This window comes from Jaminaea rosea (assembly GCF_003144245.1).
Source record: "Jaminaea rosea strain MCA 5214 unplaced genomic scaffold BDZ90scaffold_15, whole genome shotgun sequence".
NCBI classification, from domain to species: domain Eukaryota; kingdom Fungi; phylum Basidiomycota; class Exobasidiomycetes; order Microstromatales; genus Jaminaea; species Jaminaea rosea.
In genome coordinates this window covers 110,406-135,498 of record NW_020289989.1, presented here as the reverse complement: position 1 = coordinate 135,498, position 25,093 = coordinate 110,406, and the positions used below count along the sequence as shown (strand labels likewise).

At 58.6% G+C, this 25,093-nt stretch overlaps 11 protein-coding genes across 11 annotated transcripts; 7 read left to right on the top strand and 4 right to left on the bottom strand.

Moving 5' to 3' along the window:
* The first annotated feature begins 35 nt into the window (after positions 1–35).
* BDZ90DRAFT_234177 (Dihydropteroate synthase) lies at positions 36–2,965 on the top strand. The gene has a single exon (XM_025506922.1). It carries the CDS (start codon positions 112–114, stop codon positions 2,884–2,886), a length of 2,775 nt encoding a protein of 924 aa, XP_025359942.1. The 5' UTR covers positions 36–111; the 3' UTR covers positions 2,887–2,965.
* A 193-nt stretch (positions 2,966–3,158) lies between these two features.
* On the bottom strand, positions 3,159–3,572 carry BDZ90DRAFT_223489 (putative 60S ribosomal protein L39; the record flags this gene model as incomplete). The annotated part of the gene is made up of 2 exons (XM_025504579.1): positions 3,159–3,252; positions 3,511–3,572. 2 exons carry the CDS (start codon positions 3,570–3,572, stop codon positions 3,159–3,161), a joined length of 156 nt encoding a protein of 51 aa, XP_025359941.1.
* Positions 3,573–5,693: 2,121 nt separating this feature from the next.
* Positions 5,694–6,051, bottom strand: BDZ90DRAFT_223491 (hypothetical protein; the record flags this gene model as incomplete). Its single annotated transcript, XM_025504580.1, has 2 exons — positions 5,694–5,733; positions 5,822–6,051. The coding sequence occupies 2 exons, from the start codon at positions 6,049–6,051 to the stop codon at positions 5,694–5,696; spliced, it is 270 nt and encodes an 89-aa protein (XP_025359940.1).
* Positions 6,052–6,732: 681 nt separating this feature from the next.
* Positions 6,733–8,711, top strand: BDZ90DRAFT_265547 (putative endoplasmic reticulum insertion protein SEC61). The gene is made up of 4 exons (XM_025508669.1): positions 6,733–6,874; positions 6,956–7,234; positions 7,311–7,986; positions 8,051–8,711. Exons 1-4 carry the CDS (start codon positions 6,790–6,792, stop codon positions 8,451–8,453), a joined length of 1,443 nt encoding a protein of 480 aa, XP_025359939.1. The 5' UTR covers positions 6,733–6,789; the 3' UTR covers positions 8,454–8,711.
* Positions 8,712–9,800: 1,089 nt separating this feature from the next.
* BDZ90DRAFT_275898 (FAD/NAD(P)-binding domain-containing protein) lies at positions 9,801–12,354 on the top strand. The gene is made up of 3 exons (XM_025508908.1): positions 9,801–10,209; positions 10,280–10,370; positions 10,455–12,354. Exons 1-3 carry the CDS (start codon positions 10,114–10,116, stop codon positions 12,080–12,082), a joined length of 1,815 nt encoding a protein of 604 aa, XP_025359938.1. The 5' UTR covers positions 9,801–10,113; the 3' UTR covers positions 12,083–12,354.
* On the bottom strand, positions 12,025–16,668 carry BDZ90DRAFT_281547 (DUF625-domain-containing protein). The gene is made up of 4 exons (XM_025509371.1): positions 15,203–16,668; positions 14,459–15,125; positions 14,285–14,383; positions 12,025–14,209 (listed from the first exon to the last, which is right to left on the bottom strand). The coding sequence occupies exons 1-4, from the start codon at positions 16,579–16,581 to the stop codon at positions 12,239–12,241; spliced, it is 4,116 nt and encodes a 1,371-aa protein (XP_025359937.1). The 5' UTR covers positions 16,582–16,668; the 3' UTR covers positions 12,025–12,238.
* Positions 16,669–18,286: 1,618 nt separating this feature from the next.
* Positions 18,287–20,153, top strand: BDZ90DRAFT_72866 (putative GLN1-glutamate--ammonia ligase). The gene is made up of 3 exons (XM_025509815.1): positions 18,287–18,425; positions 18,579–18,676; positions 18,768–20,153. Exons 1-3 carry the CDS (start codon positions 18,389–18,391, stop codon positions 19,713–19,715), a joined length of 1,083 nt encoding a protein of 360 aa, XP_025359936.1. The 5' UTR covers positions 18,287–18,388; the 3' UTR covers positions 19,716–20,153.
* Position 20,154: 1 nt separating this feature from the next.
* Positions 20,155–20,797, top strand: BDZ90DRAFT_72867 (tryptophan synthase beta subunit-like PLP-dependent enzyme). Its single transcript, XM_025509816.1, has one exon. The coding sequence runs from the start codon at positions 20,286–20,288 to the stop codon at positions 20,649–20,651; it is 366 nt and encodes a 121-aa protein (XP_025359935.1). The 5' UTR covers positions 20,155–20,285; the 3' UTR covers positions 20,652–20,797.
* A 354-nt stretch (positions 20,798–21,151) lies between these two features.
* Positions 21,152–22,973, top strand: BDZ90DRAFT_72656 (MFS general substrate transporter). Its single transcript, XM_025509811.1, has one exon. The coding sequence runs from the start codon at positions 21,375–21,377 to the stop codon at positions 22,689–22,691; it is 1,317 nt and encodes a 438-aa protein (XP_025359934.1). The 5' UTR covers positions 21,152–21,374; the 3' UTR covers positions 22,692–22,973.
* Positions 22,593–24,243, top strand: BDZ90DRAFT_72683 (amine oxidase). Its single transcript, XM_025509812.1, has one exon. It carries the CDS (start codon positions 22,828–22,830, stop codon positions 23,962–23,964), a length of 1,137 nt encoding a protein of 378 aa, XP_025359933.1. The 5' UTR covers positions 22,593–22,827; the 3' UTR covers positions 23,965–24,243.
* Positions 23,734–25,063, bottom strand: BDZ90DRAFT_72763 (hypothetical protein). The gene is made up of 3 exons (XM_025509814.1): positions 24,528–25,063; positions 24,392–24,459; positions 23,734–24,328 (listed from the first exon to the last, which is right to left on the bottom strand). The coding sequence occupies exons 1-3, from the start codon at positions 24,917–24,919 to the stop codon at positions 24,072–24,074; spliced, it is 717 nt and encodes a 238-aa protein (XP_025359932.1). The 5' UTR covers positions 24,920–25,063; the 3' UTR covers positions 23,734–24,071.
* Between the last annotated feature and the right edge of the window lie 30 nt (positions 25,064–25,093).

Sequence of the window (25,093 nt, the reverse complement as noted above, 5' to 3'; positions counted from 1 at the left end):
TGCCGCTCTCCGCTCGCACAAATCTTGCATTTCCTGTCCACCTCGATTCACCTCTCATGGCAATGGGAGCCGCTCCATCCTAGTAGCAGCATCGATCAGCAACACGAACCCATGCTACGTACCAGCAAGCACAGCATATCTACTCTTGCGTCTTCATCTTCTTCATCTTCGCCCCGCCAACTAGCGGCAACCGCTCTTCGGCGCAGCGTTCAGCCATCTTCGTCAATTCGGCGTCACCTCACCGTCCTTGCAACCTCATCGCGGCCTAGCATACATCCATCCTCAGCATTCTTCACCCCTCTGCGACATTCCTCCTCACGAGCCACTACCAGCATGGCATCATCTGCCCTATTGCCCGACTCGCTGCACGTACCGTCCCTCTCACTCCGCCTCCCCCTCGGCATCGATTCATGGTCACGCCCCTCCCCTTCGCAGCCCATCTCCCTAGACATACAAGTCCACACAGATGTGACTGCAGCGGGTGTGTCAGATTATCTGCCGCACAGCATTCACTATGGATTGCTCGTCAAGGACGTAGAGGCGCACTGTGCCGCCGTCGTTGCTGCGAGTGACAAGCAGCAGCAGCCGGTGTACAAGGATCTCGAAAGCCTAGCAGAGGGACTTGCCAAGCTGATCCTCTTCGGAACTGGGGCACCCAAGGTTACGCTGAGGTGCAGAAAGACGAGGGCCTTGCTTCACGCGGAGAGTGTGGCTGTTGAGGTTACGAGGGATCGCGCCGACTACCTGCGTCAGAGCGGGCAGCTAATCGCAGACTCGGAGCTGGTGGGCAAGAACGCTGCCGACCTGGCGAACTTGAAGCTGGTTGCTGGGTCTAGCAACGCAAATCTGGACAAGCTCATCATCAAGAACCTCACGCTCAGCTGCATCCTCGGCGTAAACGCCCCAGAGCGGGTGGACAAGCAGCAAGTCAAGGTCAACCTCACCTTGCAAAGGCCTGCTTCTGCCCTTCACGCCTCCTCCGCCACTTCGCAAGCCTCGCCTCGAAACTATCGCACCCTTGCGACTGCCGTCACAGCATTTGTCGAAGCCTCGACCTACCAGACCGTCGAGTCCCTCGCGCTAGGCGTTGCCGAGGTGGCTTTGCTTCATGATGCTGCGGTGGAGAGCGTCAGGGCAAGAGTAGATAAACCCAGCGCAATCATGTTCGCCGACTCGGCTGGTTGCGAAGTTGTCAGGGGACGAAGATGGCTGAGAGAAATCGGAGAGGGGGAGAGAGGGCCTGTGAATGGCCGCAACGGAGCATCTGCGCCTGCCGTCATGGCTTCAAGGGGCACCGCAGCACCTTTGACGGCGGCCTTCGGACCCTCTGCCTCCTCATCGAGGGCGGGCGTCGGCCTCGCAACGAGCGAGCACCTCGTTGCCCTCTCTCTGGGCAGCAACCTGGGCAATCGCTCAGCGCACATCTCCCGTGCCCTTCAACTACTCGCAGCTCATCCGGCCATCAGCCTGATCGACACATCCTTCCTCTACGCTACCCGTCCCATGTACTACGAGTCCCAACCCACCTTTCTCAACGCGGCCGCCCGCATTTCCACCACATTGAGCCCACTGGACCTCCTCGAGGTAACCCAAGGCGTCGAGCTCAAGGTAGGTCGCGCCCCGAAGACCTCGCCAGACGGAATCTCCACACCTCCCAAAGGGCCGAGGGTGCTCGACGTTGACGTCTTGCTCTACGACGATGAGGTAGTTCTCGAGGGGAAAAAGTTGCAGATCCCACATCGGGGTATGCCAGAAAGAGAATTTGTGCTTCGTCCCCTTGCGGATATTCTGCCCGGGTGGACGCACCCCAAGACTGGCAGGACCGTAAGGGAGATGTTGGACGTACTGACGAAGGCCGTCGATTACCAGGGCGCCGGCGACGTCAAGAGAGTAATGGCCCCTTGCTCCTCCGCTGAGTCCGAGGGCGGCCTCTGGACGTGGAGAGGGGACAGGACCCTCCTCATGGGGATATTGAACGCTACGCCTGACTCCTTCTCAGACGGCGGCGATCATTTGGGTGTAGATGCTGCGCTCAGCTCTGCGAGGCGAATGGTCTCCGAGGGGAACGTGGACGTCCTCGACGTTGGAGGGATGAGCACTGCCCCAGGAGCGGCGAACGTTAGCGAAGAAGAGGAGATCCGTAGGGTGGTGCCAGTCATTAAGGCCCTCAGGCAGGACGAGATCGTCACCGCGAAGGGAAAACGTACCCCCATCTCAATCGACACGTTCCGCTCCAGGGTAGCTCGTGCAGCTCTCGAAGCTGGAGCAGACATTATCAACGACGTTACGGCTGGTCGCGCAGACCCTGCTATCCTCACTCTCGCGGCGGAGTTGGGCTGCCCAATCGTGCTTATGCATTCACGTGGAGATGCAAGCAGTATGAACAAGCTGGCTCAGTATGCACAAGAGGAGGGAGGGGTGGTGAGCGGAGTGAGAAGGGAGCTCGTTGAGAGCGTCCGGGCTGCTTTGAAGGCGGGCGTCAAGAGGTGGAATCTCATCCTCGATCCCGGGATCGGTTTCGCAAAGGATTGCCAGGGCAATCTCGAGCTGCTAGCTGGGCTTGGAGAGCTCACCGCGCCGCGACATGGTCAGGCGGATGGGCAGGAGGATGTAGAAGGTCCCCGTGCCGAGCTGGACAACTTTCCCCTGCTTGTTGGACCGTCCAGAAAGCGATTCGTGGGCACGTTGGTGGGTACCGGGCGCTCCGTGAACGCGGAGGAGACTGTGGCCGTCCCGGCCAAGGAGCGCGCATGGGGCACCGCGGCGGCTGTGAGCGCTTGTGTAGGGAGCGGGGTCGTGGATGTGGTCAGGGTGCATGATGTCGCTGAGATGAGAGATGTGATCAGTGTCGCAGACGGGATATATAGGAGGGCCAGGCGGTCATAGGCAAGGATTCCACTACACGTATTCGCAATGTCATCAGCATCCAGTATCAGTAGAAGCGACCATTCACGCAAGAGGGACAGTGATTGCTGTTCCCTCTGTCTACTCTCGCTGTCCTGTTTGTCTCGCTCGCTGAGAGTACATGTCACTTGACGCATCGATCATTGAAAGACGACATCGAGGTGGTGTGATGTGGTGTGTAGAGTGTGAAGTACAATGGTAGGTCGCTGCGTCTCGAACATCTCCATGCTTTGCTGCTTCGATAGCGCGCAAGCTTAGATGTTGAGCTTGGTGCGACGCCAGTGACGACGCTTGGCGTTGTAGTGGATCTTGTTGTCCGTCTTCATGCGGAACCAGCCGGGGATGGGGCTGAACGAGAGCAGGAAGGACGGGTGGGGTCAGTATGCGATCCGACATTGATGTTGATGTTGTGACGCCCTGCCCTCTCTTCTACGTGCTTCCTCCTGTGCGCCAGTCCCAGCGCCGTCTGCTGCCTCTCTTCATGTCATTTCCCATCCAGTCGTGGGACCTACTCCATCCTTCGCATGTTCCCCACCCTCAAGCTGCAATCGTTCCTGCCCCTTGCCACCTCTGATTTCGCATCTGCTCCACGGTTCTGACACGTACCGGTTCTGCTTCTGGGCCTTGGCCAGCTTTGACTTGGTGCGGAAAGACTTCTGAGAAGGCATCTTTGTCGACTGCGAGATGGGGGGTGGGGCGAGGCGAGGGTGTGAGTTTGACTGTTCGAGGTCGTTGACGAGGAACCAGGTGCAGAAGCCGGGACGATGCGAGGATGATGAGGAGCCGATTCGAGGTTGGCGATCGTCTTCTGTGCGCCTGCTGAGCTTTCGCCGAGCGAAGGGCAGCAAGGCTGCCAATGCTTCGAATCATCGACCTAACGGCAATGCAAGGCGTCTCCATGCCGATGCCTTTGCGCAGCCTGATGTGATAGGGCCGACGAGCAACCAGCGCCATTCCTACAGCTTTTTTTCCTTCTCTTCGCTACCCGCTGACAATCGAGTCAACCCTCCTCGTCGTCGTTGCCTCCTCTCTGAGCTTTTCGCTATTCGAGTCCCGATGGCTGCGACTGATGAAGAAGATGACGATGATGACGAGGGAGACGATGCCATCCGCTGACTTCGAACGGTTTTCGTGCAGCAGTAGTCTCCTGCTCCTAGCCGTCGATGCTTACCTGTTGACCGGGTGAAGACGATGTCGATGAGAAGGAAGCGAAATACGAACGACGAGCCCGAGAGCCACGAGATGGACTTGACCGACGTCCGTCGAGGCCAGGCCAGGCTCAGCAGGCGGGCGGGCGGAGAGGCAGGCAGTCGGCCAGAGGACTGCGCCGCGGCGAGGGAGAGAAATTGCTGCACGTGATCTACGATAGCCAGGGCTCATGATCACTAGCCACGTGGTCAGGGCTAGTCAATTGCACGGCCGTCAGAGCCTACGAGCATGGCTCCATGCAGCGTAGTCGACTTTGGCCAAGAGCTACCAGGAAGTCAAAAGCTCCTCGTTGTTTCGTGGACATGGCATGCTGGATGTGAGACGGAGATCTCCTCCGATGACACCCTGGCAACCTGAGCGAGGAAGGGATTCGACGTGACAGTGTCCCTCGCCCCCAATCGCATACAGGTACGAGGGAACTCTACTGCTCAGCCACTGACAGTGCAAAGCGGTCTTGAGGAGATCTCGGGACGCTCAGTGAAAGTACGATCGCATTGGAAATCTCACTGTCTTGCGGTGCTATGCTGTCGGCGCCGAGGAGATGTGCCCGCTTACAGTTACAGTTGTCACGTCGCGCTTTGATCTCTGCCTGAGCAGAGCCAGAGGCGCCGTAAGCTAGTGAGTCTTCCCCACTGGCGTACATCAGGAGCAGCAGAGCTGGCGCACCGATTTCGTGAACAAACTCGAGTGTCCCGGCATCACCGAGGTTACGAGGCGCAAGGCGCTCCTGCTCTGCTATCGACGGCATGCGTCAGCTTGAACGGAGGACAGGGAAAGAGCTCTTCTCGCGGCTTCGGCCATCATCGAGCCTCGCACGTTCGTGCAAGCTCCCCTCCTCCTTCATCGGGGGTGTTCGTAGAGATGAGTGTGTCACGGTGACGCTTCGTCTGGTCAGCGAAGGCAAGAGAACGAGGCAGCAGGATAAAGGCGAGGTCCTCGTACAAGTGAGGACGGAACAGGTGCAGTGAGAAGGCATTCGACCTTCCCTTGCCCTCGAGTATCGCTGTTGGCGCAACGCCGCGTTGCGCTCTCAGCTTCGGTTGACAAGCTTGTCGTCTCAATCTCATGTGTGTGCTTATCCCTCGCCCGCGAATCTCTGACCAGGCCACTTGCGTCAGAGCCCATCTCAATCAAGACATTGACTTGATGCTATGGTCGCATTGCCATGCTTGCTCGTCAGGGCGTAGGCCAACGCTGATCTTGCGGCGGTAGCAGAAGGTGCAACGCCTCTTTCTAGCCTCGTCCTACCCAGTCAGTAGCGCCGCCGAGGCCCCTCTAAGTCTTTGCCCGCCAATCTACATCACTGCCTGCCCTCATGCGGTGAAGCAGAACAGAGCAGGATGCTGCTGCTTTTTGCATTCTGCGATGTGGTAGTCATATTTGTTGTCATTGCCTTGATCAATCTACTACTCCCTCCACAGGTGAGCCAGCCCGCGCGTTGATATCTACTCGGAGCAGCGCTGAGAGCGCTTAGTGGTGGACACCGTTCTTGTGGTACTCTGATGAGCGAGACGAGAAGCGAGGATAGCGTGGTCAGTGGACTGCGATCATTAGAGGGAGGAGCACGGGCCGTCGGAACTCTACTTACTGAGGTGCATGTGGTAGTCCATGGTGTAGCCGCTGCGAGTCGCAAAAGACAGGCACATCGCCTGTCAGTATCACACGCTGCTACGTCGTCCCCCCCCCCCCCTCTGCTCTCCGTACTCACACCAGGAAGAGAGTGGCGATGCCGATGACCAAGGGCCTGCCGTTACCCGGGTTGGAGAAGGGTCCCTTCTTGAGCTTGACCTCTCCCTTGGGCAGCGCCTTGTAGAAGGAGACGACCTCGTCCATCGATGCCGAGCTACCACCAGGGCCCTTGACGGACTGAGGAGTGGCAAGCTTGGGGGGAATGGGAAGGGAGGATGCCGCCGATGAGGACGACGAGGACGAGGCCATGCGGGCGCCGCGAGGGGCCATGGTGCGGGCGTTGCGGGCGACGAGGTTGAGCATGCTGCGCGTTGAATTGGGGAAGGAGAAGGAGTCAGTCTTGGAATGATGTAGATGAGATGAAGTGTAGGGAGCGTCGCGCGCTATGCTCACGTTGTGTGAGTGGTGGTGACGACGACGGGTTGTGGTAGTGAGATCGTAAAGGTGCGAAGGTCCCAGTCGTCGACTGTCGTGACTGGCTGCCCGCCCTCGTCCGCCCGCCCGCCCGCCCGACAGAGGCCCTCCGCTCGTTCCCGGTCTCGGCGGCCAGCCATGTCATGCCATGCGAGCGCCGGCAGAGCAGCCAGCCATACACGGCGATGAGCTACTCGAGGCGCAAAGAGGGCGACATCATCACGACAGACAGACCAGCATGAGCTATCTCGAAACATCTTCCTTTTGACACGAATTTAGCTTCAGCCACACCTCTGTGACGTGTTCCTTGGACCTCCCACTGGCAGACGACGTGGAGCGTCGTTGCGTGTGCCAGCCAATCGCAGCCAGTCAGTCGCTTGCCCGCCCGCCTCTCGTCTCCCCGCCCTGCCTGCCGCCGCCTGCGTCGTCGTCGAGTGGATTGAGCTTGGGCCCGCTCGACTGGCCGCCTCGTCTCTGCGCGTCGACGTTCTTCCTGACTTGGCTTCACTACCATCACCAACCGACAGCCAACCTCATCCTCCTCATCTCAACCCCCCGCATCGCTCGCCCATCATGTCAAGCGGCGGGTTCAGGTTCCTCAACCTGGTGCGACCCTTCATGTCGGTCCTCCCAGAGGTCGCTGCGCCAGAGAGGAAGGGTACGTGTCAAGCCGCTTTGCAAACCATCATCATCTCTATGACTGTATGCTCACCTATACTCTCCTCCTCCGCCTCCGCAGTTCCCTTTCAGCAGCGCATGGCATGGACCGCCATTGTCCTCGCCATTTTCCTCGTCTCCTCCCAGATCCCCCTCTACGGTATCATGTCCTCGGACTCGTCTGACCCGCTCTTCTGGATGCGTGTCATCCTTGCGTCTAACCGTGGTACGCTCATGGAGCTCGGTATTTCGCCCATCATTACCTCGGGCATGATCATGCAGCTGCTCGCGGGCGCGAATCTCATTGATGTCGACTTCAACTTGAAGGAGGACAGGGCACTCTTCGGTGGAGCGCAGAAGCGTACGTAACGCCTTGCTGGTCGACATAGTCCTTTCCCCCGCTAATGCTGACCTGTATTGATACTCTACGCATGCAGTATTCGCCCTCATCATCGCCCTTGGTCAGGCAACCGTCTACGTCATGACCGGCCTGTACGGCCAACCCTCAGACCTGGGCGCGGGCGTCTGCCTCTTGCTCGTCCTTCAGCTCGTCGTTGCCGGCCTGATCGTCATTCTCCTCGACGAGCTCCTCCAAAAGGGCTACGGGTTGGGTTCGGGTATCTCCCTCTTCATCGCAACCAACATCTGCGAGTCCATCGTCTGGAAGGCCTTCTCCCCGACTACGATCAACACCGGTCGAGGCCCCGAATTCGAAGGCGCTCTGGTTGCCCTTTTCCACCTCTTGTTCACGTGGAACGACAAGACTCGTGCGCTCAAGGAGGCCTTCTACCGCGATCGCCTGCCCAACGTCATGAATCTGCTCGCCACGCTCGTAGTCTTCCTCGTCGTCATCTACCTGCAAGGATTCCGCATCGAGATCCCCGTCAAGTCGAACCGATTCAGAGGCCAACGTGGTACCTACCCTGTCAAGCTCTTCTACACGTCCAACATGCCCATCATGCTCGAGAGCGCTTTGACCAGCAACGTCTTCATCATCAGCCAGATGTTGGCTTCGCGCTTCCCCTCTAACCTGCTTGTCAAGCTACTCGGTGTTTGGGAGCCGATGGAGGACAGCCCGCAGTTGCACGCCGTTTCAGGCATTGCCTACTATATGTGCGTGTGCGCAAAGCAAAGGTGATTGTGCAATGCTGACCTCTCCTTTCCCCTCGTTGCGCAGGTCCCCACCCCGCGCCTGGCGCGAAGTTGTAGGCGACCCGATCCACACGGCCATCTACATCGCCTTCACGCTCACGGTTTGCGCCCTCTTCTCCAAGACCTGGATTGAAGTCTCAGGCTCTGGTCCGCGCGAAGTCGCCAAGCAACTCAAGGACAACGGAATGGTCATGGCTGGTCACCGCGAAGCGTCTATGTACAAGGAGCTCAAGCGTGTTATCCCCACCGCAGCCGCCTTTGGTGGGGCCACGATTGGTGCCCTCTCTGTGGCGGCAGAGCTGATGGGTGCGCTGGGCAGCGGTACCAGTGTGCTGTTGGCTGTCACCATCACCTACAGCTACTTTGAGCAGTTCGCCAAGGAGCAGATGGGTGGCATGGCGGGAATGATGGGCGACATGATTGATTAAGGATGGCGGCAAGGCGATCAGATTGGAGTGGAGGTGAGTAAGAGATTCAAGGGAGGAAAGGCGGCGGCGATGCTGTGAAGGGGCGGCGAAGGAATAGAGAAGGGGAAGAGGAGCCGGTAGGGAGGGAGGGAATCTGGCGGGCCGAGCAGGCGAAACGCAAATCGACAGTGGGATTTGTAGCTGCTGGGCTTCCAAAATTGGTTCAGCTCATCGCAGCATGGGCCAGCAGTCTGTGAGGATGAGCAGCACAGGGCCAAGGTCACTTCACTTCGTCGACGTATCGTAGGCTCTACGCGTCTTCGTAGCGACGATGATCAATTGCATTTTCTCTTTAAAGAAACTAACCGGCCTCTCTGGTGATAATGCTGCGCCATTGCTGGTATTGTTGGGCTATTGCGGTATGCTACATCGCCTCAAGATAGTGCAGACCACCCTTGTCTTGTCAACCGTGCTCCTTTGTCCTCCATCGCGCCCTCCCTTCCACCCTTCGTGCCCCTCTTCCTCCTTAGTTATCTGTTCGTCTTGCCAGAGACGAGGGAGCGATCTGCCAGACGCCATGAGCGTAGTGATTTGAGCAGAAATGGCGGCGGCAACGCGCTGGGACGACGCCGACAAGGCCTGATTGTATGCTCGAAGGGGCCCAGGTCCAGATGCCAGCCACGTAGGACGCTTGCATGGATGTGACGTGGTGCAGGCAGCGCCGCTGTTGATGAGCATGAGAGCTCTGTAGTTGCCTTATACTTGGCAATCAGGTGCCGCGGTGCGTAGAAGTGGTGGCGAGAAGAAGCTATCCTCCCTTTGCTTCGTGAGAGATGCTCTTCACCGAGTCATCTCTTCATCTCATGTCGCTCTCTTGTTTCCTCCACGGTGATAGTCCTCCACCTGAATGAATCCTCTTCTGCCGCTCAGGCCTACCCTCTCTCCCTTGGTTCCCTCTGCCTCCTCGTCGGCATGTCCCTTGCCCTTTCTCGCAGGGCATGGCAGTCCACCCGTAGGAGATGACGACGAGGAAAGGAAGACGGTCACGATAGACCCGACGAAGGTGGCCACAAAGATGGAAGAAGTGACTTGTCGCCTGACGTGAGGGCGGCGAAGCGCTGTTGTCGCCTGACCCAGCATGTTGTTGGCGTGAAATGATTGCGAATAGGGATTGAGAAGTTGTGGCCGGTCTGACTGGCTCGCCAATCAAAGCCTCGAATACGGCAAGCTTGTCCGGCATCGCGTGGCAACGGTGCGACGCCGGCTCTCACCGACGAGCTCGTTGGGCCCACGTGGCTTTGGGGGTAAGTCGGATCGGCTTTAGATAAGGGGGCGGGCAATCAGATGAATTCTTTCCCGTCTTCACTCCTCGACGCCTCTTCAAAGACTCAGTCTGTGCAGGTCACAGCAGCGCAGAGCCGCCCCGCCGTGCCACCGCTCATTGCTCCGGACCTGCCTTGCCAAGAATCAACGCAGACTGATCAGTCGTTGGCTGCAAGCACCGAGGTCGATCTCGACCTTCCTTTTGTCCCAGATTCGCTGCAGCGAGCGGCCCGATCTCTCTTCTCCTTCCCTGGTCCGGCCGCGAAGGTTGGCTACAAGCCCGATCTCATCCAGTTCTTATAAGGAGCGTCAACGACAGCATTAATTCCCGCACATCATCCATCTTACGTCGCCTGGCATGCCTTCCATCCTCCCATCCTCGTCCACCTCTTCGGCACAGTCCGCCACGCCGGCGTACAAGCCCACAAAGACCGTCCTTGTTGTCGGGGCCAGCGTGAGTGGCGTAGGAGCCGACGGTTCATCGTGTGCAAACAGCTGACGCATCCTCGCCTTTTCGCCCGCAGTATGCAGGTTATCGAGCGACCCAGAAGCTCGTCCAACGACTGCCACCAGGATGGCGCGTCGTCTGCCTGGAGCGCAACACGCACATGAACCGTGAGCTCCTTCCTTCTAGAGTGGTCCATCCGGTGCCCGCCAATGCTGACGCATCTGATACCTCTGCCGGCCGCATGCTTGCAGACCTCTACGCCTTCCCACGCGTATCCGTCTTGCCTACACACGAGCAGAAAGTCTTCATCCCCTACACCAACATCTTCACCAGCATTGATGGGGTTGAGCCGCCCGCGCACGCCGCAACAGCCGGCCACGCCTTGATCCATGGCTGCTTGACCAAGCTTGATTTCAAGCCCGCTCCTGCCCGGCCTGGCGCTCTACCCTATGGCAGAGGCGTCGCGACCTACCGCTTGTTGCAGGAAGGTGCGGCTTGCTGTCGCAGTAAGGAGGCACAGAGTGCTGCTGCTAGGGGCGAGGAGCTGACAATTCGCTATGACTACCTGGTCTATGCGCTTGGATGTAATCTGCCGCCACCGATTAATGTCTGGAGTACGGCTAGCAATGCCAAGGATGCCGAGGAGGAGGAGACGACCAAGGGCGCAGAAGAGCCTTCGTTGTCGGCCGAGGTCAACAATGGCAGCGAATCCATCTCCTCCCCTCCCGCAGAGAACATCGCACCCTCCCTACCCTCGACGACGTGCTGCATGTCCTCCCTCTCCCTCTCTTCTTCACCGAGCAGCTCAGCTCCAACTCCTTGCCGCGGGTCCAAAACCGAGGGCGTAGCCTGGTTGCGCACCATGCAATCTCGCATCCGCTCCTCACGCCGCATAGTCGTCATCGGGGCAGGCGCCCTCGGCGTGCAATTCGCGACCGACATCGCCTCCCTCTACGGCACGGCATCCTACACTCCACCGCGGGGGCCTGTGGAGGGAGTAGCACCAAAGGAGGTCACTCTCCTCTGCTCGCGCGATCGCCTCCTCCCTCGCTTCGGCGCCTGGATGCACCGCAAAGCTCACGAAGCCCTTCAGGAGCTCGGTATCGATGTCAGATTCAATGCTCGCGCGGACCTTAATCCCGCAGCCCTTGCATTGGAGGGAAAAGAGGGAACGGAGAAGATTGTGCGCACAACGGGCGAGCACGGCCAGGAGTTTAGAGCGGATCTTGTCCTCTTTTGTACGGGACAGGAGCCGACAACGGCCTATTTGCGGGAGGCTTTGGCACGAGCAGTCGCCGAGGAGGGAGGAGAGGAGGTGGCTGCAGTATGCCCGAGGACGAGGTTGGCGACGGTGAATCGCTACTTGCAATTGAGTCTGCCTCCCCGCGAGGAAGGCGACTCGGAAAACAAGGGGGGCATGCCCGAGTCGGCGGGCCTTTCCTCATCAGGAGATCCGTTCGACCCCACCACAATTGGCATCGCCGCCGCTGCCTCCCGATCGCAGCAACCGCGCACCACTCCCCTGATCGACAATGTCTTTGTCGTTGGCGACTGCTGTGACGCCTTCGGAGCTCTCAATGCTGGGCATACCGCGTGGGGTCAAGCGAACACCGCCACCGAGAACATCGTTCGACTCGTACAAGCTGGCACCCAGGGGCAAGGCGAGGCCCCGAGTCAGGCGGTCGAGCTCGAAGCGTATACCCCTCCTCCTCCAGGTATCAAGGTCTCTCTGGGCTTGGACAAAGGCATCCGTCAGTATCAGGGCTTATTCGAGGAGAAGAAAGGAGCAGAGGATTGCAAGGAAGACTTGAATACCGGGATCATGTGGACTAGTCGCGGTTTCGTCGAGGGCGGAGTCACGGGGGATTGGTCCGAGTAAGAGGCGTAGACCACGCACTCATTCATCCGGTCAAACGAGGAATGCACATCCTTGAATGGCGCTGGATTCGTGTGGAGCCCAAGAGCGCCTGATTGCGTTTTGTACATGAGAAGCCGCGACTTGCCTCATCTCTCTCCACATCTTGCATTGCTCATCTCACTTGCTGCCCTGAGCCGCAGCCTGCTCACCGTTGCCCTCGTTCTTGTCGGCCTCTGCACCACTATTCTCAGCCGCCATTTGTTTAGAAGACGAGGAGAGACCCAGCGAAATCTTCTTTGACCCTCCCGCAGTTCCGCCGCCACCGCTGCCACTGTACGTTTTTAGCGGAGTCGTCGAGCGGATAAAACCCCCCTCCCCTGCGCCAGCCGACCCTTCCTCACCATCGTCATCCTCATCGGTGTGGCGTCGCTTGCTCTTGACGCGCCTGTCAAAGGCGTCTGCGTCGCCTTCAAGGTCGTCATCGTCTGTCGCCCCGCGCTTAGTAGGTGTTGCTGCTGAAGGCGCGGTGATAGGAGCAGACGGAGGTGTGCCGAGGAGGAGTTCTTCCATCGTGGGGACTTGCTCGTGTGATGCGGCGCTCTTGCCTTGGTGTGAAGACGAGTATGTGGACGCACCTGCCGCGTTGCTGCTCTCTTCGTCGCTATCCTCATCGTCGTCCGCATACGGTACAATGCCGCGGATGGTACCGGCTGAGGTGGCTGCGCCGCTGCCGCTGCGTCCGCCCTTGCCTTTCATCGCCTTTGTCTTGTTCATCCGACCCTCCCTCTCCCTCAAGGTACTGCGCATGACGAGCAGGTCCCCTTCAGAGGCGCCACCGGCGGCGGCTGACGCCATGATTCCTGAGATACGGTGATGCTCAGCAGCCTTGGCATTCTCGTCCTCCTCGTTATCCTCTTCATCACTGTCGCTGCCCGGGCCATTGAAGTAGGCATCCTCATCCAGGTCCAGACCCGAGCCCGGCGCACCAAAGCCTCTCGCAGCGCGATCGCGTTCCCTACTCTTGTTGGACGGCCCATCGCCTGGGGATGAGCGATTATCGTCTTCGTCAGGCGACTTCGCTTGACTGCCACCGCCCTCAGGGAAGACTTGAGAGGAAGACGGATCCGCTCCCTCGCCTGCCTCGACACTGCTTCCTCGCGCTCCACTGCCTCCGCTGCCCTCACAATCGATCGCAGTCTGCAAGAGGGCGCTAAACACCTTACCCGTGTATTCTCCATCGGCCAATTCCGCCAAACGGACGCCGTGCTCCTTGAGAAGATGGTCCATCAGCGGCTTCATGCGCTCGCGCGCAATGTGGTCGAACAAGTCCAGGCAAGCCGATAGCACCAAGTTGTCTCGCTTGCTTTCCTGCTCCGTCAAGGTAAGCACAGCGGCGAAGATCTCCTGCTTGATGAAGTGGCGATTGGTAAACTGATTGTTGGACCCAATGCAAGCACGGAAGAAGCGTACGGCAGCGAGCTTAATGTGCTTTTCCCTTGCGAAGAGGAGTGAGCCCACGTGCGCAGCTATGACGCTCGTAATGACAAAGTATTGGGAGCGGAAGGTGTGTTGCGCGACCGAGTAGCAGAGCAGGTCGCAAAGATGCCCGAAAAGGGCAGAGCGCGGCCGTGGAGAGAGGTTGAGGCGTGAGTCGGAGGAGTGTGCCGTCACCTTGGGCAGGGTCTTCAGCGGCGAGAAGAGGTGCTCCACATCCGCCTCGTACAGCCACGTAAGGAAGCGCTCCGGGTCGCCCTTGGTGCGTGCAGCTGCGGCCGCTGCAGCCATGGTAGCATTTGGGGGCCCACTCTCTGCGCCCGTGTCGAACAAAGTACGCAACGACTCGCAGATCTGCGCCTTGAGTCCCAAGTCCTCCTCCTCGTGCAGCAGATCGGACATGATAGCCACAAGCGTCTTGCGCTTTTCGTCCACCTGCTCGAGGACGTGGTTACGCACGCTGTTTGGGTCGTATTCGATGGTCACCATGAGCATCTCGGCAGCGGCGTCTTGCACCTTCTTCTCCTTCTCGACCATGGCGAATTCCAGGACGTTGAGGAGACCAGACTCCGCGAGGGTGCGATACAGGGCGATTCGAGCTGGCAGCTGGATCTGCTTGCCCATTGCGCAGAGGTTTTGGAGGAAGAAGACGCACTAACAGCGGGGAGCGGAGGGGTCAGATGAGCGTGCTGATAGCAAGCGAGCAGCACCGTCTTCGCTACTACTCACGTCGTGCTTCTTCTCGCGCGACTCGGTGCTGTCTGGTGCACAAATTGCAAAGACCTTGGGCAGGAATTTCTCGTCCGATGTACAGAATTGGACGATGTCCTGCGAGGGTGAATGTATGGTTAGATCGTCGGCGACCTTTCAAAAACATGCTCGCTCGAGATGCCTTTTACGCACCACCTGATGGAAGAAGATCCACGAGTTGAGGACAGAGAACATGGCATCGTCAAGGATGCGGGCGAGAATGACGTCCTTCAGGTACTGCAGCCGGTAGACCTGGTGGATCTTGGTGATGACTTTAGGATCCTCAATCTCGACGACCTGCTTGAACGTGGCGGTGTTGCGCAGATAGTCGCGGTAGGATGCCTTGAGCGTGGGGAAGTCCGGATCGTACTCGAACATGCCGACAACGCTGAGAAACACGTCGTCTGACAGGATCATCTCGATGATCATGCTGTCGTTGAGCATGACGATTGTCTGCATGATGCTGCACAGGCAGTGGAGCGCCTCGAGGTTTTCCAAGTCTTCTGCGTCATGAAAGACGGGACAGAGCTTGCGGATGTACTCTCCTCTCACGACCCACTCTGCCATTCTCTCTCTTGCAGTAGGCCCACGTTGTGCTGATCCCTTGATGAACATGTCGATCTCCTCGACGTTGCCCAGAGTAGGGTCAGGCAGTGAAAAGGCTGACGTGTCAAGCATGTTCACGCCGCCCACGCCTAATGCTGACATGCTAAAGTCCTGTGATTGTGGTGAGCCGGGATCTGGCGTGGGTGGATCGGACAGGCTGTCCTGGCCGAGGTTGCTGTTCAGCTGAAAGTGCTTTTGAACTTCGACGATAAATCTGGCCGTGGGGAGAAGGGAAGGGATCGTTTAATGTCTTCGCACTCGCGCTGCTTTTCTCGGTCCCCTTGAACTCACTCCCAGACCTCATGACAGCCGTCAGCCTCTTGGAAGGACAAAGCCATGTCCGTCCCATCAGGCTCCGTCCAGACGACGAGGGTATCTTGCTGCTTCTGATAGACGTCCTCCTTGACAACGCGACTTTTGAGCAATATCTTCTCGCTGTCAAGATTCTCGCTGACGATGAGATAGTAGGGATGGCTTGTCGGCTCTCCTACGCTGGCGGTGGGTACTTGCTGCTGCTCATTGTTACCTCCGTCTGCTGTTGCACCTTGCTGCTGCTGCTGTTGCTGCAGACCTCCAGCTACTTTGAATCGACGAGGGTCAGGCAGAGCACCGTCTATCTTGAGGCACTCAGTCTCTGTGCGCGCAACGAGGAGCGCCTCGTCCTGCCCTTCGTCGTAGACGCCTGCACAGTACCCTGTCCCGCGATCCTGCCACGTCTCGTTGAGAAGCTCGTACACTTTCACCCGCCTCGCCGTGCCACATTGATGGTATGATCCGCGAGGGATGGTGCTGGTGAGCATCAGAGGCGTTGGTACGCGGACGGGTGGTCCTCCATCGGTGATGGCGAGCTCGATCTCGGACGTCTGTCCGTCCAGAGAAGAATTGGCCGAGTCATTGCTGCCGTTGCCACCACCGCTGCTATCTGCCGCGTTGACTTCGTCTATGCGATCTTGAGGTGCGGCTTCAGGCAGGTCTGTGGCAGATGCTGGCGCAGGCGACCCTTGGGATCGCTCTACGACTCGCTCCGAAGCAGAGGTAGGAGCCTTTACAGCTCCACCAATGGCTCGATGAGGGCTCGCTGCATTTGCTGCGCCTTCATCGGCTGTGGCTGCTGAGGCTCTGAACTTGCCTTTGCGTGAGGCTGAGGGAGACTGAAGGGGTGACGTAGCTGACTCGCGCGAAGATGGCGAAGGCTGGCGTCGCTGAGAGGATGATGCTGAGGGGCTTGTGCGTGCGGGACTGGTGCGTGCGGGACTGGTGCGCGCGGGACTGGTGCGAGTGGTGCTGGTGCGATCAGGACTGGCTCGGCAGCTCTCGCCTGTACGAGCCACCTTTGATGGCGAAGGCGAGGTGGGTGAATGCAGTCTCTTGGACGAGGATGGTGTAGACCCTGACGCGACTGTATTCGGCGAAGGTGATCGAGAGCGAGATGAATCTTCTGCCTGCCCCTTGCCTCTCTTCGTCTTTTGCTCTTCTGCAACCTTTGGCGACAGGCTGCGTCTCGTCGACGAGAATGTCGTGGCGCTATAAGATGGAGGCGAGGTCGATGATGACTTTGTCAACTTGGCTGGCGGCGGTGATGCTGCCTTTGCTGCCGCTGCTGCCGCTGCTGCCGTTGATGGGCCTGCTGCAGCGTCCTCAGAAGCAGTGGCGCCTGAATTGGGTGCCATGGTGGTTGAAGCGTGTCGTCGTCTGTAGCGCGTGCGCCCAGAGACGTCGTTGATGACGAAGGAAACAAGAAAGTGAGTTGAGGCCCGTCGACGCCGATCGCGAGTGGAGAATGAGCGTCTCTCTCCTCATCTCCCATCCGCCCACCTCTCCTCTCTCCGTCTCTCGTGCCGCGTGTCGCCTTCCGACGCACCGCCGCCCCAGCCGCTGCCTGCCATCGACGCCACGGTCTTGAGAGGTCACGCTCACACGACACGGTCACAACGATATGACGGCGTGCTCAGCGACGATTCTAAGGCCGAAATGCATCGTAGCATGAGCACATGAGATGACGAGACGGCTAAGCTGTTTTTTCCAAGCTGCCTGAGCTGTGAGCAGAGTCACATGATGGCGAAGGGGTGTCCACTCCTACGTTTTGACCCCGCGATATTTGAGGAATCGACGTGGCAGCCATGGAGTATCATGACCATCGTGCTGTCAAGCCAATTCAAACCAGACATGCGTCCACGCTCAGTTGCCCACCTTCGAAGCCTTCGACTCGACCTCGCAGCTGTTTCAGGGACCCGATTTTCCCATATGGGCACATGGGCCACTCGTCGTTCACCATCCTGTCCGTCTCACGCCTCGATCTGGCGGGAGCATGTTTGTGACCTCGCAATGAACCGAGGCGAGGCGATTTCGAATCAACGACGTTGCTCATCTCACTCGCTTGCGTCTACGTCGACGATCGGTTCAGATGTCCAAGTTTGTCGATGGGTGCGTGACCTCATCGTCGACGATGACACGAGATAAGACCTCGTCTCGGACACGAGGACCAATTTGGCTCCCTGGCGAGGGGAATTGTTGCTCGAGATTCGTTTGACTCCGTACCACATCTAGTCTCCTCTTTGATTAGTGTCTTCTCAGCACTATCTCACAGCGAGGTCAACGTGCCCGGCTGCTTTCGACTGAGAGGGCATGACGGCCATCACCGAGCTCATCGCTCCCAATCACTCACGCTCGGTGTGGTCAAGCGGTGTCAATCGCTCTCTTTTCCTCGGCCAACAACGACGCTAGGGCTGCTCGAATGATCATCACCCCGCCGATGCCGACTCTCAAGACGCTGCTCTCTCTCTCTCTCACGCACTCAACATGATGGCGCAGAGCCCCCACCTCGCACAGTCGCGCCTTCTCCTTATCTTTAATCGACACGGCGGGGTTGCTTTCGACTTCTTTCAAGCAGCCCCGGCAACGAACGAAGATGTACCGCGAGCAGTAGCCGTTGGTGCCAGGCGCTCTGGGGCCACGCTCCAAGTCGCCTGATGCCTACTTGGCCCCCTTCTGCTTTCTTCTTGCAGGCCCAGCAGCTCTAAGGACGGACGCTCGCTCCACGCTTCTTCCTCAGCCATGGTGCCGTCATTGGCCTTGCCCTGGTGCCCCTTGCCCTGGCCCAGTCGATTGATCCAGCCACCACCTCCAACTTTGCCCGGCTGCGTCGACGTCTGCGTCCTTCGTTGGCCGCTCTAGGCTCGCTCTCGGCGTGTGCACAGCGCAACTTGCTGCCTGCCTGCCTGCCTGCCTGCACCCCCACTCGCACTCCGCCGTCTTGCCGCCGCCGCCGCCCATCGCTCGCCGTCGCCGTCGCCGCTTGCCCCGGCCAATCAATCGTCCCGCCCGGCCGCCCTCAGCGTAGACTTGGTGGACCAGGCAGCTCAACGATATCAAATCGGTCCGACCGACGACTCCACGCTTTCACCTACCCTTTCCTTCTTACCAATCCACCAACCCCACACGATACCACCCAACCCCCTTTCTCGTTGAATTGTCACAATGGCCGCCGCACCCCTTCCCTTTACCAACAACCCTGGTGAGTAGAGCGCAGCACAGCACAGCACAGCACAGCCAGCTTTGGCGCGAAGGTTTGCTTGCTCCTTCTTGCATGGCAAATGAGTCACACGAGACCACCCACAAGATCAGACTCTCTCTGACACTCCTTGACTCTCGCTGCCGCTTGACACAGGCCTTTCTGAAAGGTATCAGTCCCTCGACCAGCGCGGCAAGATCCAGGCCGAGTACATCTGGATCGACGGCGATGGAGAGATCCGAGGAAAGACTACGGTGAGCTGCGCCTTGCTGCCATCGACCTCTCCTCTCCTGCAGTCGCACGTAACTCACACTATCGCCTCCCATTCTTCTCGCGCCCTTGAAGACCGTCGACAAGCAGGTCAAGTCGCTCAAGGATCTCAAGGAGTGGAACTTCGACGGCTCGTCGACCAACCAGGCCCCTGGTGACAACTCGGACGTTCACCTTCGCCCCGTCGCCTACTACCCTGACCCTTTCCGTCGTGGAGACAACATCATCGTCCTCTGCGAATGCTACAACAACGATGGCACCCCCAACAAGTCGAACCACCGTCACTGGGCCAACAAGATTATGAGCCAGAAGGAGGTTGCCTCCGAGAAGCCCTGGTTCGGTCTTGAGCAGGAGTACACCCTCTTTGACATCGATGACAAGCCCTACGGCTGGCCCAAGGGTGGTTTCCCTGCTCCTCAGGGCCCTTACTACTGCGGTGTCGGCGCTGGCAAGGTCTTTGCTCGTGACATCGTCGAGTCGCACTACCGCTGCTGCCTCCACGCCGGCATCAACATCTCGGGCATCAACGCCGAGGTCATGCCCGCTCAGTGGGAGTTCCAGGTCGGCCCCACCGAGGGCATTGAGATGGGTGACACCTTCGTCGTTGCCCGCTACCTCTTGCTCCGTGTGGCCGAGGAGTGGGGCGTCAAGGTTTCCTTCCACCCCAAGGCCGTCCCTGGCGACTGGAACGGCGCTGGCTGCCACACTAACTACTCGACTGAGTCTATGCGCAAGGAGGGCGGCATGAAGGCCATCGAGTCGGCCATTGAGAAGCTTTCCAAGCGCCACATGGAGCACATCAAGGTCTACGGCGAGGACAACGACCTTCGTCTCACCGGCCGTCACGAGACGGGCCACATTGGCTCATTCTCAAGTGGTGTCGCCAACCGTGGCGCCTCGATCCGCATTCCTCGCCACGTTGCTGCTCAGGGCTACGGTTACCTCGAGGACCGTCGCCCGGCCTCGAACATCGACCCTTACCTCGTCACGGGCATCCTCTGCGAGTCGACGCTGCTCCTTTAAAGAGATGTGCGCGCAGCTATTCTGCGAGAATAAGAAGAAAGATGATCACCGCTCGCCACCACGTCCCCTGCTACACGCTCTGCCCACATACACTCGTCTCTCTTGCTCCTCTTATCTCGTCGTCCCCACCTTGTCAAGCTCATCCAATGACCATAGCTTCGTTTTGCGTCTCAAAAGGCTTCTTATTCGAGCAGTCGAAGTATCGTGACAGCTAGCCTTGCCAGCTCGTGCTAGCCACCTTTGACGCGAAGGATCCTTGGTGGCCATGACCTGTCCATCGCAATCCTGGACGCTCCATAGCGACTCTTGGATGCGCCATAGCCATCGTGATTGACCCCGGAATTCGTGCGCGTACGCGCACTGAAGATTTGTTGTGCTCGTGGTCGGCGTGCACGAGGACGAAGTGAATGATGTGAATAGGCCATAAGCATCGCCTACGGTACTGAAATCTTATCCGTTCCTAGCCCATTCGCCTTCGAAAGAAACACCCTCCTCACAAATGCACACTCACCCAATCGGCCAGGCATACTGGCAGGCATTGCCAACACGCCACTCGTCGAGCTCACCATCATGCGACCCGCACGCGGTGCCCGTGTCTACATCAAGCTGGAGCCGTGCAACCCCACCGCATCCTACAGGGACTGCATGGCACTGACCATGATCGAAGCAGCAGAAGCAAGGGGGCACCTTCGCCCTTCAACCCGCGGAGAGGCGGCTACAGTGGTCAAGGCCATCTCAGGGAACACTAGCATGTCCTTCGCCATGGTGTGCGCCGCCAAGGGGTGCAACTTCGTCGCTGTGACATCAGATGTATTCGCTCAGGAGAAGCTGCAGTCGATGACCGCCTTTGGAGATCGACTGGACATCATCGAGAGCGAGAGTGGCAAGATCGACAAGGCCTTGAAGGGTTTGCTCATCCAGAGAGCCCGGAGCTAGGCAGCGGAAGTTGGCTCAAGGCACACGAGATCGTCGTCACGGTCTTGTGCGACTCAAGGCTCCAGTACCTCAGCGTGCGTTTTCCAGCACGGCTAGTAAGACAGCCGCACAGAATCGGTGGCCGTTGATGAATTGAGTGGTCGAACGAACACACGGGGCCAACAGCAACACCACTCTGGCCTCGGTCTCTTCTTGCCTTAGCTTTCTCTTGATCCAATGCATCTTCCCTTTAATAGCACAGAGGTAGCCACATCGGGCACTGACCTTCTGGCCGTCTTCAGTAGCCCTCGAGCTACAAATTGATCGTGCTGGCCGCCCTGGTCATCTCTCCGGAAGAGATTCGAGCGTAGCAGATGCCCAATTCGCCAATGGCTAGCGCGGCGTCCGTGCGCAGAAGCTTGACCGTAGCCGCTCTTCTGAAAGATTAACCGTCTCCGTGCCGCCGCATGTGCGTATGTGGCCGACTTGAGACCGCCTTGTCCGCTATTCATCCGTTGGTAATTCTCCGCTTGAACCGCGCCATTGACTCGCACTTGACACCGACATCGACCTCGTGATGGGTAGTGCATCTTCTCGTCGGACACTGTGCTCTCCTTGGGCATATCATCCAATCCTCCCATTTCTGACAGTGACGAGCGCGTTCAAGCTGGACCTCAGCATTGATCCCTGGCTTACCCGGGTTCCCGTGACATCTAGCTCGCGTTGCCGCGACTCGCCGCAAGCATGTCAATGCCGGCAACGCAGTCCTCGTCCGACAATGGATCCGTAGAGAAAGCTGAGCCCACGTCATCGCCGCTAGCGCAGAATGAAGTCGCTCCTTCCCTCCCGCCCAATGGTGGCTTCGTCGCCTGGACCCAAGTCCTGGGCTCCTTTCTCATCATGTTCAACAATTGGGGCCTGGCCAATGGCTTTGGCACCTTCCAATCATACTACGAGTCGCACCGCCTCGACGCCTACTCTCCCTTTCAGATCGCCTGGATCGGCTCCCTACAACTCTTCCTCCTCTTCACCGTCGGCGTCTTCACTGGCCCCCTTTTCGACCGCGGCCATTTCCGCGTACTCAATGCCACAGGGTCCTTCCTCATGGTCTTTGGCATGATGATGACCAGCATCGCCCATACATACTGGCAGACGATCCTCGCTCAGGGAGTCTGCATTGGCGTCGGCATGGGCTTTCTGTGGACGCCCGCTGTGGCCATCTGCGCTCAATACTTTACCACGCGACGCGCCATCGCCATTGGCCTAGCCGCGTGCGGTACGGCTGTGGGTGGTTTACTGTACCCAGTCATTTTCACGCAGCTCATTGACAAGGTCGGCTACGGCTGGTCAGTTCGTATCATGGGTTTCGTCTGCCTTGCGACGCTGATCCCAGTCAACATCATCATGGTGCCCCTCAAGCAGACGACTCGCAGGCGCAGCTTCTTCTCCTTCGGCATGCTCCGTGAGCCGCACTCTTTCTTCATGTGTTGGGGCATATGCATTGGCTTCATGGGCTTGTTCGTCCCGCTCTACTACATTGGCACCTACGCAGAGGCGGTGGCCCACATGCGACACTCCCTGGCCTCATACCTCTTCAGCATCATCAATGGCGCCCTCTCGCTGCGGCTCGTCTTCAATTTCCTTGCAGACCGAGTAGGAGTGGGCAATGTCATTTGGCCAGCCTGCGCTGCCACCTCGATCCTCGCCTACAGCTGGATCGCCATTGACACCGACGGCTCGATCATTGCCTTTTGCGTCCTCTACGGCGTTGCGAGCGGGACTTCCATCTCCCTCGTACCATCCCTCGTACCCTCAATGACCGAAGACATGAGCGAGATCGGGTCGAGACTCGGCGTCGTCTTCCTGTTCGCGGGCTTTGGCGCGTTAGTCGGCAATCCCATCGGCGGTGCTTTGCTAGCCAACCACAATACGCGCTCGCACTTCTTGCGACTACAGCTTTGGTCAGGGTCGACGATGGCTGTTGCAGCAGTCTGTCTGCTTCTTTCCAGCCTCTTTTGGAAGAAACATCTGGCGCGCAAGATCAGCGATATTCAGGCGTAAGCTGTGATGTAGTAGAGCATAGCCACGTGGGGAGCAGAAAATGAGCTCTAATTGACGCGCCGGTGACGTGCCGGCGGCAGGGTGCAGCTTCGCGCGTCCACGAGAGTCAAGAACATCTTGCCTTCTTCGCGTCATCATGATGCCAGCCACAGAAGTCGAGGTAGCTATCATCGGAGGCGGGATCAGCGGGCTCTATGCCGCCAAGCAACTTCAGCGTCGTGGTGTCACCGACCTTGTCATCATCGAAGCGCAGCCTGAACTAGGTGGCAGAGTTCTCAGCACGTCGAGCATCAGAAGCAACGCCGCTTCGCCGACTGCTGTGTCCTGCTCCCTTCCTTCATACGACCTTGGTGGCGCCTGGCATTGGCCTGCGCATCAGGCCAAGATCAAGCAAATCTTTGAGGAGCTCGGCGTCCAGACGTTCGCCGACTCGCACGATGGCGACCTCCTCGTCGAGCAGTCGTCGTACCGCCCACCTACGAGATGGTCAGCGAAGGAGCCCGAGTCCGTCTTTTGGAGGGTGCAGGGCGGCATGACACACGTTGTCAACACGCTCAAGAAGGATGTCGAAGACGCAAAAGTGCTCCTCAGCACGGCCGCGACGGCAATCACAACTCTCGATGGCGTGGACAAGGTGCGCGTCGACTGTTCCACCGGCACAACGATCACCGCCTCGCACGTTCTGCTCGCCATCCCAGCACGCATCGCCGCAGCCAAGATTTCATTTGAGCCTGCGCTCCCGTCCTCCGTCCGCTCAACGTGGGAAAGCACTCCCACCTGGATGGCTGCCCACGCGAAGTACGTCTGCGTCTACTCAACCCCGTTCTGGCGAGACGAGGGCATTCTAGGCCAAGTCCTCAGCACCGCCGGGCCCCTCTCTGAGATACACGACGTCACCGACCTGAACGGCACGCACGGTGGTCTCTTTGGCTTCTTTGCCCTCGATGCGCAAGCTCGCGCAAAGCAATCTGACGAAGAGCTCAAGAGGGCGTGCAGGGGCCAGATGGTGCGCCTCTTTGGTCCGAAGGCGGCCGAGCCGCTCGCAGACTACATCAAGGATTGGTCGCGCGACCCATTCATTGCTACCGAGGCTGATGCCAGGGTGGATGGCGGGCGAGGGCCAGGTCCTTCGTACACGATCGAGGGGTCGTCGTTGGAAGGAAAAGTGCGACTTATCGTCAGCGAGGCGAGCCCGGAATTCACAGGATATCTGGCCGGCGCATTCATGGCGGCTGAGCGAGGGGTCGAAGACATCTGCAAGGCACGACGGTGACGGAGCAGCATCGAAGATTGTTCACAGTAGCATATTGACAGTCCATACCCCTCTCAAGCAATTTGCAAGCAATCGTTCCTGACCAGCAAGGGCAAAGCTCAGCGCAGCTACTGATCTCCTTCGGCGCTCTCTTCGAGATTGTAGACCCAAATGTTATCCCAGCGTGTCCAGTCAACGGCGCAGTAAGGCTGATTCTCGCCAGGGACGCCCAGTGCGGTCTGCCGCGTGTAGTTGGACTCCATCCACATCTTGCCATATCCGCAGAACAGGATGCAGCCGTGAGCGGCGTAGATGAGACCTGAGCCTCCAGCTGTGCCGCTGAAATGGACGGCGGGCTTGTAGTACGGATAGACGAGGACCGTTGCTGCAGGTGCCGTCGAGTGTCAGTCACAGGATTGCTAGTTGTGCGGTGGATCGAGGCACGCACTGTTGTCACCGCGAAGGAAGGCTTGCTGAGGGAAGGGACCGGCATCTCGCCAGACTCCCGACTGCAAGCTGCGGTGAGCGATGAGGTGGTGAGCCCTCACTATTTGCAATTGCCTACGTCTCTCTCTCGGACTCACAAGTAGCAGACGAACTTGACATTCAAGCACAGAGGCGGGACAAAGTCTGCTTCTACGTATTGAAAAGACGGCATCTGCTGGACAGGCTTGCCTGTGAAGTTGTTGGAACCCGCCGTCAGCAGCTCCGATGTCGCCGACGTATTGTCCCGTGGCTCGGTGGAACGAGCGGCAATGAGGAGCGTGTCGTCCCATGGCTGTCCCTCAGGAGTGACTCGGCAGCGCGTTGTCAAGCGACGGTACAGCGAGGACGTCGACCCGCCGGGAAAGCCAAAGTGGGCCGGAGCGTCCAAAGCATCACGCTGCGGGATCCAGGCGGCTGTGATAAGGATTGGAACAGCCGATGCGAGGATGAAGAGGCGTAGCATTGCGTGTATCTTAAAAGCGAGGACCATCAGGTCGTTTCGAATGTAGGCGCAAACCAGGCGGCTACTTGATGAGTTTGCTCTGACTTGTATTCAGAGGAGCAGTGGGAGGACAAAAGGCAAGGGAAAAGCGACAGTGATAGTGATAGGACGACAGCAGGTGACAGCGAAAGATGGAGTGGCAACCGCAATCCAGCGGCAATG